Here is a 12651-nt window from a genome sequence, read left to right as displayed (position 1 = left end):
CTCCCCCGGTCACGCAATAGTCCCACCCGACCTCAAGTTGGGCACCAAATTAGGACAAGTCGAGGCCGCAGAGGCCTACGTTCCTTCCGGTGTGCACTCACGTCCTTTCTCCGGGCCCCGCCTGCCCGCCGCCCCGGGGGCTCGGCGCCGCCGCCCCCCACCCCGTCCCGGCGGTTCCTAGGGTTCGCCCAGGGCCTATCGCCCTCGCCCCGCCGGGCCTGCCCGCGCCCCGGGCCCCGCAGGCTCGTCGGGCTCCCCGCCCGGCTCCCCGCCCCTCGTCAGCCGCGGGGGGCCCGCCCATAAGCCCGTTCCGAGGCGGTTGCTCCGGTCGCCCCGGACTCCCCGCCCCTTCCGCGGCCAGGGGGCCGTCGGAGGCCTGGGGGCCGCGTTAGGGGCTCTCTAGGACGGGGACCCTGGGGCGACCCACGGGTGGGGTCAGCCATTAAGCAGTCCCACTGTGTACCAGGCACTGAACTGGGCTCTTGAGCATCAACTCCTAATCCTCCGAACATCCCAGGGAGGTAGGTACTGTGGTCGACCCCATTTTACAGAGCCGCACTTGTTACGGGAAAAACAGACCGAGCCCTCTCGTGCCCATCGTGCATGCGGGACCTGCCTGGACTCAGGTGTAGGAACGTGTTCAGGGCACATGAAGTAGAGACCGGGCTTGACCTAGTTCTTCTGTCTGGGCAGCGCGTGTTCCAAACCACCTCGGGTAGGGGGAAAGGCGTGGTGAGAGGAGCAGAATCTGGGCGGCCCCCGAGAACCTTGGAAGGATTGGAGGCTTGAAAATTAAAGGCCCAGCAGAACCCAGGAGATGAGAAGGCGAGCCCGTTGCACTGTGATACCTTGGCAGTCAGGGCTGCAGAGAGGAGATGCCCTGGGTTCAGACTGCACACACCTACTCTTTCCCTTGCAGTTCCTTTGTAAAATGGAGATCTGAGTGGCTCCTGCTTCCGGGTTTGGGCAAGGAATTGAATGAGATAAGCTCTGCTCCAGCTGGGTACCCAGTGTGTTCTCTGAGTAGGAGCTGTGCCCTCAAACATGACTTCCTTGTTGAGGCCCTTCCCCATGGAAAACTCCCCTGGGTTTTTCTCGTGCTATTTCATGTATGGCCCTCTCTCCAGCTCCACAGGGTCTCATCTCCTGGGCCATGAGTGAGCTGAAGGACTGCCCATTGCAATTCCACGACTTCAAGTCTGTGGACCACCTGAAGGTCTGTCCCCGCTACACGGCGGTGCTGGCCCGCTCGGAGGATGATGGCATCGGTATCGAGGAGCTGGACACCCTGCAGCTGGAGCTGGAGACGCTGCTGTCTTCTGCGAGCCGCCGCCTGCGTGTGCTGGAGGCTGAAACCCAGGTGATGCCCGGAGAGGGGACATCAGCAGAGACAGACGTTGGAGTTAGGGTATCGGTCATTAGGTTACCTCCATCTGCTAAGGCTGAAGGACTGAGTCTAGTTTGTAAAATACCTCTGCATGTGGCCAGGAGTTTTCATCCACTAAGCTTCTGTGGACTCCTGCCACCAATATGCTCTTAGTCAGGAGAGAGACATAGGACAACTTTGGCCATTAGGGATTTGACAACACAGAGAGTGGAGAGACCTGGATTTGAATCTTGACTTCAGCACTTGCTTGTGTTGCTATTTCTTCCCTATGTGACTTGAAGAAAGTACCTCCTCCCCAAGCCTTAGTTTCCCTATCTACAAAATTAGCCAATAGCAGAACCTACCCTAGAACCTTTGTGAGAATTAGAGAATTTTCACAAAGGTTCAGCAAAATGCATCTGACACTAAGTAAGCACCTCAATTTTTTTTTTTTTGGTCGGTCGTGGGGCTTGAACTCTGGGCTTGGGTGGTGTCACTGTGCTTTCCAGCTCAAGGCAAGCACTCTGCCAATTGAGCCACAGCACCATTTCCGGTTTTCTAGTGGTTTATTGGAGATAAGAGTCTCACAGAGTTTCTTGCCCAGGCTGAGATCCTCAGATCTCAGCCTCCTGAGCTAGGATTATAGGCATGAGCCACAGGCACTGGGCTAAACATTGTTTGTGATACAACTGATACTAGTCACTGCATGAGCTCCTAAAACTTGGGTACTGATCATGGTGGATCCTGGGAACAGGGCCAGGGCCAATGAGCTTCCTGGTATAGGGATTCATGAGAGTTTTCTGAGGAGGGTTGTGGCATGGTTAGTTACATTGTAGCACCCAAGAATCCCAGGTAATTTGTGCTGAGCAAGCTTCCTAGCTAGCTGGATGATGTTTAAAATGAAGGTGTAAGGGGCTGAGAATGTGGCTTGGTGCTTGCCTAGCATGCATGAAGCCCTGGGTTGGATTCCTCAGTACCACATAAACAGAAAAAGCTGGAAGTTATACTGTGGCTCAAGAGGTACAGCGCTTCCCTTGAGTATATAGAGAGGTTCAAGGACAGTGCCCAGTCTCTGAATTCAAGCCCCAGGACTGGAAAAAAAAAGGAGGAGAAGGAGGCTTAAGTTGGTGCCCATGGCTTATGCCTGTAATCCTAGCTACTCAGGAGGCTGAGAGCTGTACAGTTAAAAGCCAGTCTGAGCAAGAAAGTCTATAAGACTCTCCAATCAATCTCAGAAAATGTTGGAAGTGGAGCTGTGGCTCAGGTGTAGAGCTAACTTGAACTAATGCTCTATGGTGCTCAGGGACAGCAGTGCCTGAGTTCAAGCCTAATGACCCACTAGAAAAAAAAAAAAAAGGCTTCCTGGGAGGCATGTTTGACTTCACCAAAAGAGTGATTTTCCCAGTGTTGACATACGCTGGCTTGTGGTCATTTATTTGACCTTCCTGGTGAACTGTGTGTGACTAGCTTGAGGATAAAAAGAAGAATCAGAGTGAATAGGAAGGTGAGCAGTATGTGAATAAAGTTATATGAGACAAAGGCACCAAAAAAAGTGCATTTTGAAGGGTGAGTAGGAGTTTGTTAAGTAAAAGAAATGGGGAAAAACCTGGGAGCCTCTTTGGATTGCAGATCTCAAGTTATTCGCTGGAGAGTTGTCCTGTCTTCCCCTCTCTTCAGTGACCATCTCTGTAAATTTCAGATCCTCACTGATTGGCAGGATAAGAAAGGTGACCGCAGATTCCTGAAGCTGGGTCGAGACCATGAGCTTGGAGCTCCCCCCAAACATGGGAAGCCCAAGAAGCAGAAACTGGAAGGGAAGATGGGACATGGGCCAGGCCCTGGCCCTGGGCGACCCAAATCCAAAAACCTTCAGCCCAAGATCCAGGAATATGAATTCACTGATGACCCAATCGATGTGCCACGGATCCCAAAGAATGATGCTCCTAACAGGTTGTGGGCCAGAGAACACAAAAGGGGGCTGGAGGATCTTGGGGTCCTCGAAATGGAGGCTTATTGGGACCGAAGGCTGAGTGCGGAAGAGTGTGGATTCCCTCTCAGGATCTGCTTCTCCCCACAGGTTTTGGGCATCCGTGGAGCCTTACTGTGCCGATATCACCAGCGAGGAGGTTCGCACGCTGGAGGAACTTCTGAAGCCCCCCGAAGACGAGGCGGAGCATTACAAGGTAGAAACCCCCACAGACCTAGAACAGGAGAGCTCAGAGTGGCCTCAGGATACAGCTAGTAAAGGCTTCTCACCTCCTGTCTGCCCAAGCTCGACTCTGCTTTCTGCTGGCAGAACCTCCCCCTGACTGCACCTGGGCTTTGCCGTCTCTGATGTCCGCCCTGTCCCTTGTGTTCCTCCCCTCTGCTGTGGTTCAAGCTCTCACCCCGCTTTACCAGCTGGCCTCTTCTCTTCCCGTTCACCCTGCATGCAGGTCTCTAAGGCATCTTTTCTTATTTTCTTCATATTATTTATTTTATTTTGTTTTTTTTTTTTTTTTTTGGTCGGTTGTGGGGCTTGAACTCTGGGCCTGGACGCTGTCCCTGTGCTTTTCAGCTCAAGGCAAGCACTTAACCGCTTGAGCCATAGCGCCACTTCCGGTTTTCTAGTGGTTTATTGGCAATACGGACTTTTCCTGCCTGGGCTGGCTTTGAACCATGATCCTCAGCCTCCTGAGTAGTTAGGATTACAGGCTTGAGTCACCGGCGCCTGACTTTATTTCTTTATTATACAAGACACACATCATGAATTGTAAGTCTACACTGATGGAAACACATTGTATAGACATGTAATAGATACAATAACAAAGGATGGAGGAGAAATAGAGGAATTGACCTTAAACACATCTATAATATGTAAAACACACACACACACACACACACACACAGCTTGAAGGTATGGCTTAGGTAGTAGAATGCCTGCCTAGCAAGTGCAGGGACCTGAGTTCAGGAAGCCAATTTTCTTTTCTTTCTTTCTTTTTTTTGCTATTCCTGGGGCTTGAACTCTGGGTCTGGGCGCTGTCCCTGAGCCTCTTTGAGCTCAAGGCTAGCGCTCTACCACTTGAACCACAGCACCACTTTTGGCTTTTTCTGATTAGTTTATTGAAGATAAGAGTCTCACAGACTTTTCTGCCAGGGCTGGCTTTGAACCTGGATCCTCAGATCTCAGCCTCTTGATTAGCTAGGATTACAGGTGTGAACTGATGGCACCTGCTAATTTTCTTTGTTTTTGTTGGTGTTGAGGCCTGAACTCTGGGCCTGGGTGGGGACTGTCCCTCAGCTCTTCAGCCCTTCAGCTCAAGGCTAGCATTCTACCACTTGAGCCACAGTGCCACTTCTGGCCTTTTCTGCTTATGTGGTGCTGTCCCTCAGCTCTTCAGTTCAAAGCAAGCACTCTACCACTGAGCCACCTTCCCAGCCCCCTAATTTTCATTTTTTAAGAGATGGGCACTCATGGTTTTGCTCAGGCTATCCTTAAAGCCCAAAGACCAAGTGACCCTTCTGCCTCAACCTCAGTGTCTAGAACTAAGGGTGGATACCACTGCACCCAGCTTAATTGTATATGTGTGTGTGTGTGTGTGTGTGTGTGTGTGTGTGTGTGTGTGTGTGTGTGTACATGCACACCGCGTGCCCGTACATGCACCCACATGGGGGTTTGAGCTTGGGACGTTGTTCTTTCACTTGGGTTTCTTGCTCAGGGGTGGCATTTTATCACTTAAACCACACCTCCAGTCTAGCATTTTACTAGTCAATTCAGGGTGGACTCTTACTGATTTGGCTTTGAACTGTAGTCTTCCAGGTCTCAGTCTCCTGAGTAACTAGAATTATAGGCATGGGCTACCAGTGCTTGTTTCTTCCTTTTTGTGCTGAGAATCCAACACAGGGCCTGGGATGCTAGGCAAGTGCTTCCTCTTGAGCCACAGCGCTGGGCTTGTGCACATGTGCGCGCGCATGCACGCACACACACATACACGGAGAGACTGAGTGAAAAGCATATTGGCAATGCCAAGTGCATGGACAGCCTCCTCTCCAGGCAGCATCTGGCCATTGTTAACCACTCAGGGCCAACTGATCTTTCTCCTACAGATCCCACCCCTAGGAAAACATTATTCCCAGCGCTGGGCCCAGGAGGACCTGCTGGAGGAGCAGAAGGATGGGGCCCGGGCAGCAGCCGTGGCTGACAAGAAGAAAGGTCTCATGGGGCCTCTGACGGAACTGGACACTAAAGGTAGGCCCCTCGCCTTCCTGTCCACTCCAGGCCAGGATTTGATTTTCCACAACTTCAGCCCACCCGTCGCCCTCTTCCCTGCCTGCTTCAGATGTGGATGCCCTGCTGAAGAAGTCGGAGGCCCAGCACGAGCAGCCAGAAGATGGGTGCCCCTTTGGCGCCCTGACGCAGCGCCTCCTGCAGGCCCTGGTGGAGGTGAGCACCGCCCGTTCACAGCAAGACGCCCAGGCCCTGTCTGGTTTGACGCTTTGGGTTCTCTTCACCATGGAGCCTGTAGGAATCACACCATGGTGATCACACCGTGATACATTACTGTATCTTAGAAGCCACCCTCCCACTCCTCTCCTCTCACCTCGCTCCACGGTACTTTAGTTGAGCGTCTGGTGTCCATGTAACATGGCTGTTGAGTGTTTCCATCACTCCTCTGTGGCCTCTTCTTTTGGTATCCGTCCAAAAAGGAGGGATGTCTAAAATGATCTAAGCGTTTTGAAAAGGCTTCCTAGAAGAGGTGGGATGGGAAATACAGCAATCATTTTGACACTAAAGTAAATAAATTTAAAAAAAATTTTAGATAGGGGGCTGGGAAAGTGGGGGGAAGGAGAAATAGACTGTCCAGGAAGAGTGCTAGGAGAGGATGGGCCAAAAAGGAGAGAGGAAGGGACTGAATGGTGTCAGCAGTGATTTACAGCTATGAAAAGGAAACACTGAAGCCTGTGGAAATTGTTTAGGGAGGGGAAAGGGGGTGGCAGAGTTATGGAGGGGTGAGGTACATTGTAATACCTTGTCAACAATGGGGAAATGTAACAATGGAATCCTCCCTTGATTAACTAATGCAAACTTAAAAAAATAATTAGTTGAATCGGGTGCTGATACTCAGGAGGCTGAGATCTGAGGATTGCTGTTCAAAGCCAGTGCAGCAGGAAAGCCTGTGAGACTTTTCTCCAACTAACAACCAAAAAAAAAAAGCCAGACTTGGAGCTGTGGCTCAACTGGTGGAGTGTAGCTTGAGCAAAGCAGCTCAGAGACAGCGCTCAAGCGTTCCATCCCTAGGACTGACCACAAAAATAAAAGTAAAAAGCTAATTGAACCTTTTGTTACATTTCACTTATGTATATTTTTTCTTAACATTTTTAATGAATTTTTTGTGTGCCCTATTCAGCTTTGTTGGCTTTTTCTGCTCACAGCTGGCATTCTACTACTTGACTCATGTCTCCTGTGCCAATTTTGTTTTATTCCAATGTTTACTATCCTAAATCAGAAGTTACCCAAACTTGAAATGAAAAATTTATTGTTTGGGGGCTGAGAAAGTGGCTCAGTGGTAGAGCGCTTGCCTTGCATGCCTGAGGCCCTGGGTTCGATTCCTCAGCACCACATAAGCAAAAAGAAAAAAAAGCCGGAAGTGGTGCTGTGGTTCAAGTGGTAGAGCGCTAGCCTTGAGCTGAAGAGCTGAGGGACAGCACCCAGGCCCAGAGTTCAGGCCCCACGACCGGACCCCCCAAAAAAAAATTTATTGTTTGAAAACTAAGTGTAAAAACACATGTAGTTTGTAAAGGAGAAAAGCAGTTCACATAGGTGACAGGAGCAGGGAATGGAAATGCTCCAGCTCTTCCTTTGCCCCATTGCTGGTCTTCTAGGAGAATATTATTTCCCCTATGGAGGACTCCCCCATTCCGGACATGTCTGGGAAGGAATCAGGGGCAGACGGGGCAAGCACCTCTCCTCGCAATCAGAACAAACCCTTCAGGTGAGTGACGTCATGTCTGCACTTCACAGCCCAACCCCACCTCAGCATGTGCATGAGGAGGCGTTCATTAACCAAGAGGCTGAGGACAGTCTTGGAAAGACCAAAAATATCGCATGTGAGTGCTGGCTTAGCACTTCGGCAGACAGGCTTAGTCCAGGCTTGTTCTCCACGGCTCCTGTGAATAGCCTGAATGTCCAGCTTGTAGGGGGCCTTGATTTGCTAAATTGTCCTAACTCCATATGATGATCTAACTCGAAGTTGTTAATCATAGTAAGAATTACGGTTTGTTTTTTTGTTTTTTTGTTTTTTTTTGGTCAGTCGTGGGGCTTGAACTCTGGGCCTGGACACTGTCCCTCAGCTCTTTAGCTCAAGGCTGGTACTATACCATTTAAGCCACTTCTTGCTTTTTGTTTATGTGGTGCTGAGGAATCGAACCAGGGCATCATGCATGTGAGGCAAGCACTCTACCACTGAGCTACCTTCCCAGCCCAAGAATTACATTTAACATGAGAAGATGTATACCTAGTAAAGGACCAAACAGGGAAAAGGGTCATTGTAACCCAATACAGACAGGATAATCCTATTTTTACTTCAAATATATTTAAATCTGTAAACGTAGGGCAATAAGCTTGGGCTAAGAAAAGAGTGCAATAACTATGTAGCAGCATGTGGATGCAGTTATACATGGATAGAGAGGGGTTCTCCAAGTGAAGAGCGGGGACCCCTGTGGTGTCCCTCCAGCTGAGGGCCATGCCTGCCCACAGCGTGCCACACACCAAGTCCCTGGAGAGCCGCATCAAGGAGGAGCTGATCGCCCAGGGCCTTTTGGAGTCCGAGGACCGTCCCGCAGAGGACTCGGAAGATGAAGTCCTCGCCGAGCTGCGCAAACGGCAAGCCGAGCTGAAGGCACTCAGTGCCCACAACCGCACCAAGAAGCATGACCTGCTGAGGTGAGCTCACGGGAGGCGCTAGCCAGTGTGGCCCGGCCACTGAGTCACCCGTAGGGACTTGGGACAGACCTGTCACACCTGGCTGGGCCTCTGCACCCCAGGAGAGCCTGAGCCAGTGCCAGTGCCAGTGCCAGTGCTAGGCACCAGCACCTATGATTGATCAACTGGAGTTTTGTTTTTGTCAGTTATGGGGCTTGAACTCTGGGCCTATGCGCTGTCCCTGAGCTCTTCAGCTCAAGGCAAGTGCTCTACCACTTGAGCCACAGCGCCACTTCTGGTTTTTTGATAGTTCATTGGAGATGAGTCTCACAGACTTTCCTGCTCAGGCTGGCTTTGAACCTCGATTCTCAGATCTCAGCCTCCTGAGTAGCTAGGATGACAGACATGAGCCATCCACGCTTGGCTCTATGGGACTCTTATCGCCAATTAATCACAGAAAATACCAGAAATGCTGTTGTGGCCTGATTGATGATAAGAGTGCTAGTCTTGAGCAAAAGGAGTTCAGGAACAGCACCCAAGCCCAGATTTCAAGCCTCAGGACCAGAAAAGAAAAAAAGTAAAAGAAAAAGTGTCTCAGGGACTTTCCTGCCCAGGCTGGCTTTGAACCATGATCCTCAGATCTCAGCCTCATGAGTAGGTAGGATTACAGGTATAGGACACTGGCACCTGGCATTACATTGGTTATTTTCAAGATAGACTCCTTCATGCCTGGACCATCCTGGACAGTGGTCTTCCTGTTTCCTCCCATTTGTCACTGAGGTGACATCCGCATGTGCGGCACCCAGTCTTTGTGCTGCACTCATGGCTTGTGACAGCTACATGATGTGGTGCCCACTCATTGACTGAGGTGGAGTGTCCTGAGTTGTCACTTGTGGGGCCTGAACTCTGGGCCTGGGCGCTGTCCCTCAGCTCTTCAGCTGAAGACTAGCGCTCTATCACTTGAGCATCACTTCCTCCGGCTTTTTCTGCTTATGTGGTGCTGAGGAATAGAACCCAGGGCCTCATGCATGCAAGGCAAGCACTCTATCACCGAGCCACCTTCCCAGCCCCCTCATGAGTTTTTACACGTGGCTGAGTTTTTGCCACGTCCCCCATATCCTCTGCCTGAGTAGCTAGGATTACAGGCTTGAGCAACTGCACCCAGCCCATGTTTTTTAGAGCACTGAAAGTAGTGCCTTAGCAGAGAGTCCCATGTAAATGTGGCTCCGTACTTTGATGGTAACACACGAAATGGTCCAAGGGAATGCCAGTCTGGCCTGGTGGGTGGGCTCAGTCTGGCAGAGGGAGGGACCACATTGGGACAGATGACCGCATGGCATTTGGTGGCTGGTTCTCACAGGTTGGCGAAGGAGGAGGTGAGCCGGCAGGAGCTGCGACAGCGGGTCCGCATGGCGGACAATGAAGTGATGGACGCCTTTCGTAAGATCATGGCTGCCCGGCAGAAGAAGCGGACCCCTACTAAGAAGGAAAAGGACCAGGCCTGGAAGACCCTGAAGGAGCGGGAGAGCATTTTGAAGCTGCTGGATGGGTAACCCTCAGCTGCCTGGCTGCCTTCCTCCCACTTCCTGCTTTGGGGGCCAACAGTCTTGGACCGCACTGCCCATCAAATGGTGACGGTCTCCAGAGGGCTGAGCCCTCCGCTGTGGCCTTTTGGTCTAGCTCTGTACGGCCAGGACACAAGAGGCCCTGCGGGGCCAGCGGGCCCGGCCTGCCTGGCCCCCGAGCTGGGCGGGAGGAGCTCGTTCCTGGGTCTTCCTCTTCCTCTGCCCTCCCCCACTCCCCACCTGTTCCCCTCAAACACTTCCCCCTTGTGGTTTTGTAAAGTGCAAACTCAAGAATAAAGTGACTGCTGTGGTTTTTCACAAAACACCCCGTCGTCGTCGACAACGACATGAGTGTCATTGTGGGTTGGGAAGGGACTAGAGTAGGTGGTGGTGGTGTAGGAGGGCACGCGTGGTGGCTGTGAGGGTGGTCACTCACCTTTGGCATTCTGTTAGGAAACCTGCTGCGCACCTCCTGGAGCCAGCCACGGCTGCGGGTAAGGAAGCCACAGAGCGTGTCGGTGGGGCTCCCGCAGAGGTGGGGCTCCCGCAGCGCAGCGCATGTCGGTGGGGCTCCCGCAGCGCAGCGCGTGTCAGTGGGGCTTCCGCAGCTCAGCGCGTGTTGGTGGGGCTCCCGCAGCGCAGCGCATGTCGGTGGGGCTCCCGCAGAGGTGGGGCTCCCTGTCGGTGGAGCTCCCGCAGCTCAGCGCGTGTCGGTGGGGCTCCCGCAGAGGTGGGGCTCCCGCAGAGGTGGGGCTCCCGCAGAGGTGGGGCTCCCGCAGCTCAGCGCATGTCGGTGGGGCTTTCGCAGAGGTGGGGCTCCCGCACAGGTGGGGCTCCCGCACAGGTGGGGCTCCCGCAGCGCAGCGCGTGTCGGTGGGGCTCCCGCAGAGGTGGGGCTCCCGCAGAGGTGGGGCTCCCGCAGCAGTGCTGCCTTGGGATTGGCCAGTTGGGCATCCTCAGCCCACATCTTTCTTTTTGTCTTTTGTCTTCGTGGGGTGTGCGCGTGGGCCTTGAGGCGTTCCCCCACTCCAGCCACCCACTCAGCTGGCTTTTTTTTTTTTTGAGACGGGTCTTCCTATGTAGTCTAGGCTGGCCTCTCACTGTCGATCCTCCTTCAGCCTCCCGAGTGCTGCTGGGTTTGCTCCCAGGTAGAAGGACCTCCACAGCTTCCCTTTAGGCCTTGGCTAGCAGGCAGGCAGGGTCAAGGTCAAATGGAGGGAGCACAGGAGTCAGCTGGCTTCTGTGATGCTCCCCAGAGGAGAAGCTCTTTCCCAGTATCCTTGAAGCAGTCCCTGTGGCTCAGGAGGACAAACGGGTTCCATCAGCGTCCGCTGGCGCACCAAACCCAGGCAGCACAGAGAGGGTAGAGCCCACCAAGAGCTGAGCAGGGAGAGGTTCTTACAGTCAGTGTGAGGTAAGGACAGATGGAGATGTTTTCCTGTGCCTCACCTTCTTCCTAGGTGAGTCCTGGGGAAAAGCAGTCGTTCACATTTTATGGGGAAGTTAGGGGAGGAGAGGCTGCACACAACCTCATACACGGAACCATAAAGAATGATAATAGGGCTGGGAAGGTGGCTCAGTGGTAGAGCGCTTGCCTTGCATGCATGAGGCCCTGGGTTCGATTCCTCAGCACCACATACGCAAAAGGAAAAAAGCCGGAAGTGGCGCTGTGGCTCAAGTGGTAGAGTGCTAGCCTTGAGCTGAAGAGCTGAGGGACAGCGCCCAGGCCCAGAGTTCAGGCCCCACGACCGGACCCAAAACAAACAAACAAACAAACAAAAGAATGATAATATATCTCTATGGGATAAATATCCATTGTATGTATCTCTTGTGAGACTGTCACTGTTAAACTATGCTGGACAGACGTTCCAGGGAATGGCCATGTGACAAACTGAGCCACTCAGAGGCCTTCCTTAAGATAAGCTCAGAGCTTAGCTGAGGGACAGTGCTCAGGCCCGGAGTTCAAGCCCCATGACCAAAAAGAAAAGAAAAGAAAAGATTGCTCTTAGGAGGGCAGTTTTACTTCCTTTTCAATGGCAAGCCATCAAACTGCTTTCCTCTCATGTGGGAGGATGTGCTAGCTCAGCAAAAGCTAAGCCAGGAGGTGGAGAGGGAAACAATCCTAATGCTGAAGCCTAGATCCAGCCCTGCCTGAAGCCACAAGATCTCCCAGTAGACTTCTTAGCCCACACAAGATTTTAGCTTAGGCTAGTTTGCTTTGGAATGCTAATAAAATAAATAAAGAAGACCTGACTAATACAAATGTATTTTGGCTGGGGATCAGTATTCATGCCTGTAATAATCCTGGTTACTCAGGAGGCTGAGATCTGAGGATTAGGGCTTGAAGCTAACCTGGGTGGAAAGTCCATGAGATTCCTATCACCAATCAAATACCAAAAAAAAAAAAAAAAAAAAAAAAAAACAGCAAACTGAGCTAGGTATCAGTGGCTGACGCCTGTAATCCTAGCTACTCAGGAGGCTGAGATCTGAGGATCATGGTTCAAAGCCAGCCTGGGCAGGAAAGTCCGTGAGACTCTTATCTCCAAGCAATTATCAAAAAAAAAAAAAAAAAGCTGACAGTAAAGCTGTGGCTCAAGCAAAAAAGCTCAAGGACAAAGCCCAGGCTTTTGACTGGCATGGAAAAAAAAAAACAAACAAGTGTATTTTGGCAAGACAGTAGGGTCCTCTCTCCTGAGGGGCAGTCTGAGGCCCTGCCTCCTACCAGCAGGGACCAGGGATGTGCTGCTGCTTCTGCTGCTACAACTCTTCAGTGATTGGCTGTTCCCAGGGTGCTACCGCCTTCTCATAGAAAAGACACC

At 51.9% G+C, this 12651-nt stretch overlaps 1 protein-coding gene across 1 annotated transcript; it reads left to right on the top strand.

Moving 5' to 3' along the window:
• The first annotated feature begins 91 nt into the window (after window positions 1–91).
• On the top strand, window positions 92–10130 carry LOC138824790 (transcriptional adapter 3). The gene is made up of 9 exons (XM_070019067.1): window positions 92–521; window positions 1128–1360; window positions 3066–3316; window positions 3444–3549; window positions 5453–5594; window positions 5686–5789; window positions 7229–7338; window positions 8103–8288; window positions 9628–10130. Exons 2-9 carry the CDS (start codon window positions 1154–1156, stop codon window positions 9818–9820), a joined length of 1299 nt encoding a protein of 432 aa, XP_069875168.1. The 5' UTR covers window positions 92–521; window positions 1128–1153; the 3' UTR covers window positions 9821–10130.
• Window positions 10131–12651: the final 2521 nt, after the last annotated feature.

This window comes from Dipodomys merriami, unplaced genomic scaffold (genome assembly GCF_024711535.1).
Source record: "Dipodomys merriami isolate MVZ:Mamm:240054 unplaced genomic scaffold, mDipMer1.0.p SCAF_13, whole genome shotgun sequence".
In the NCBI taxonomy this organism is placed as follows: domain Eukaryota; kingdom Metazoa; phylum Chordata; class Mammalia; order Rodentia; family Heteromyidae; genus Dipodomys; species Dipodomys merriami.
This window is presented reverse-complemented; position numbering and strand designations above follow the sequence as displayed.

Bases quoted from the DNA above. Each gene is read 5' to 3' on its own strand.
- LOC138824790 (XM_070019067.1), top strand. From the start codon at position 1,154: ATGAGTGAGCTGAAGGACTGCCCATTGCAATTCCACGACTTCAAGTCT. The intron at 3,317-3,443 runs GTTGTGGGCCAG...TTCTCCCCACAG, and splicing joins AAGAATGATGCTCCTAACAG to GTTTTGGGCATCCGTGGAGC. The intron at 8,289-9,627 runs GTGAGCTCACGG...TGGTTCTCACAG, and splicing joins AAGAAGCATGACCTGCTGAG to GTTGGCGAAGGAGGAGGTGA.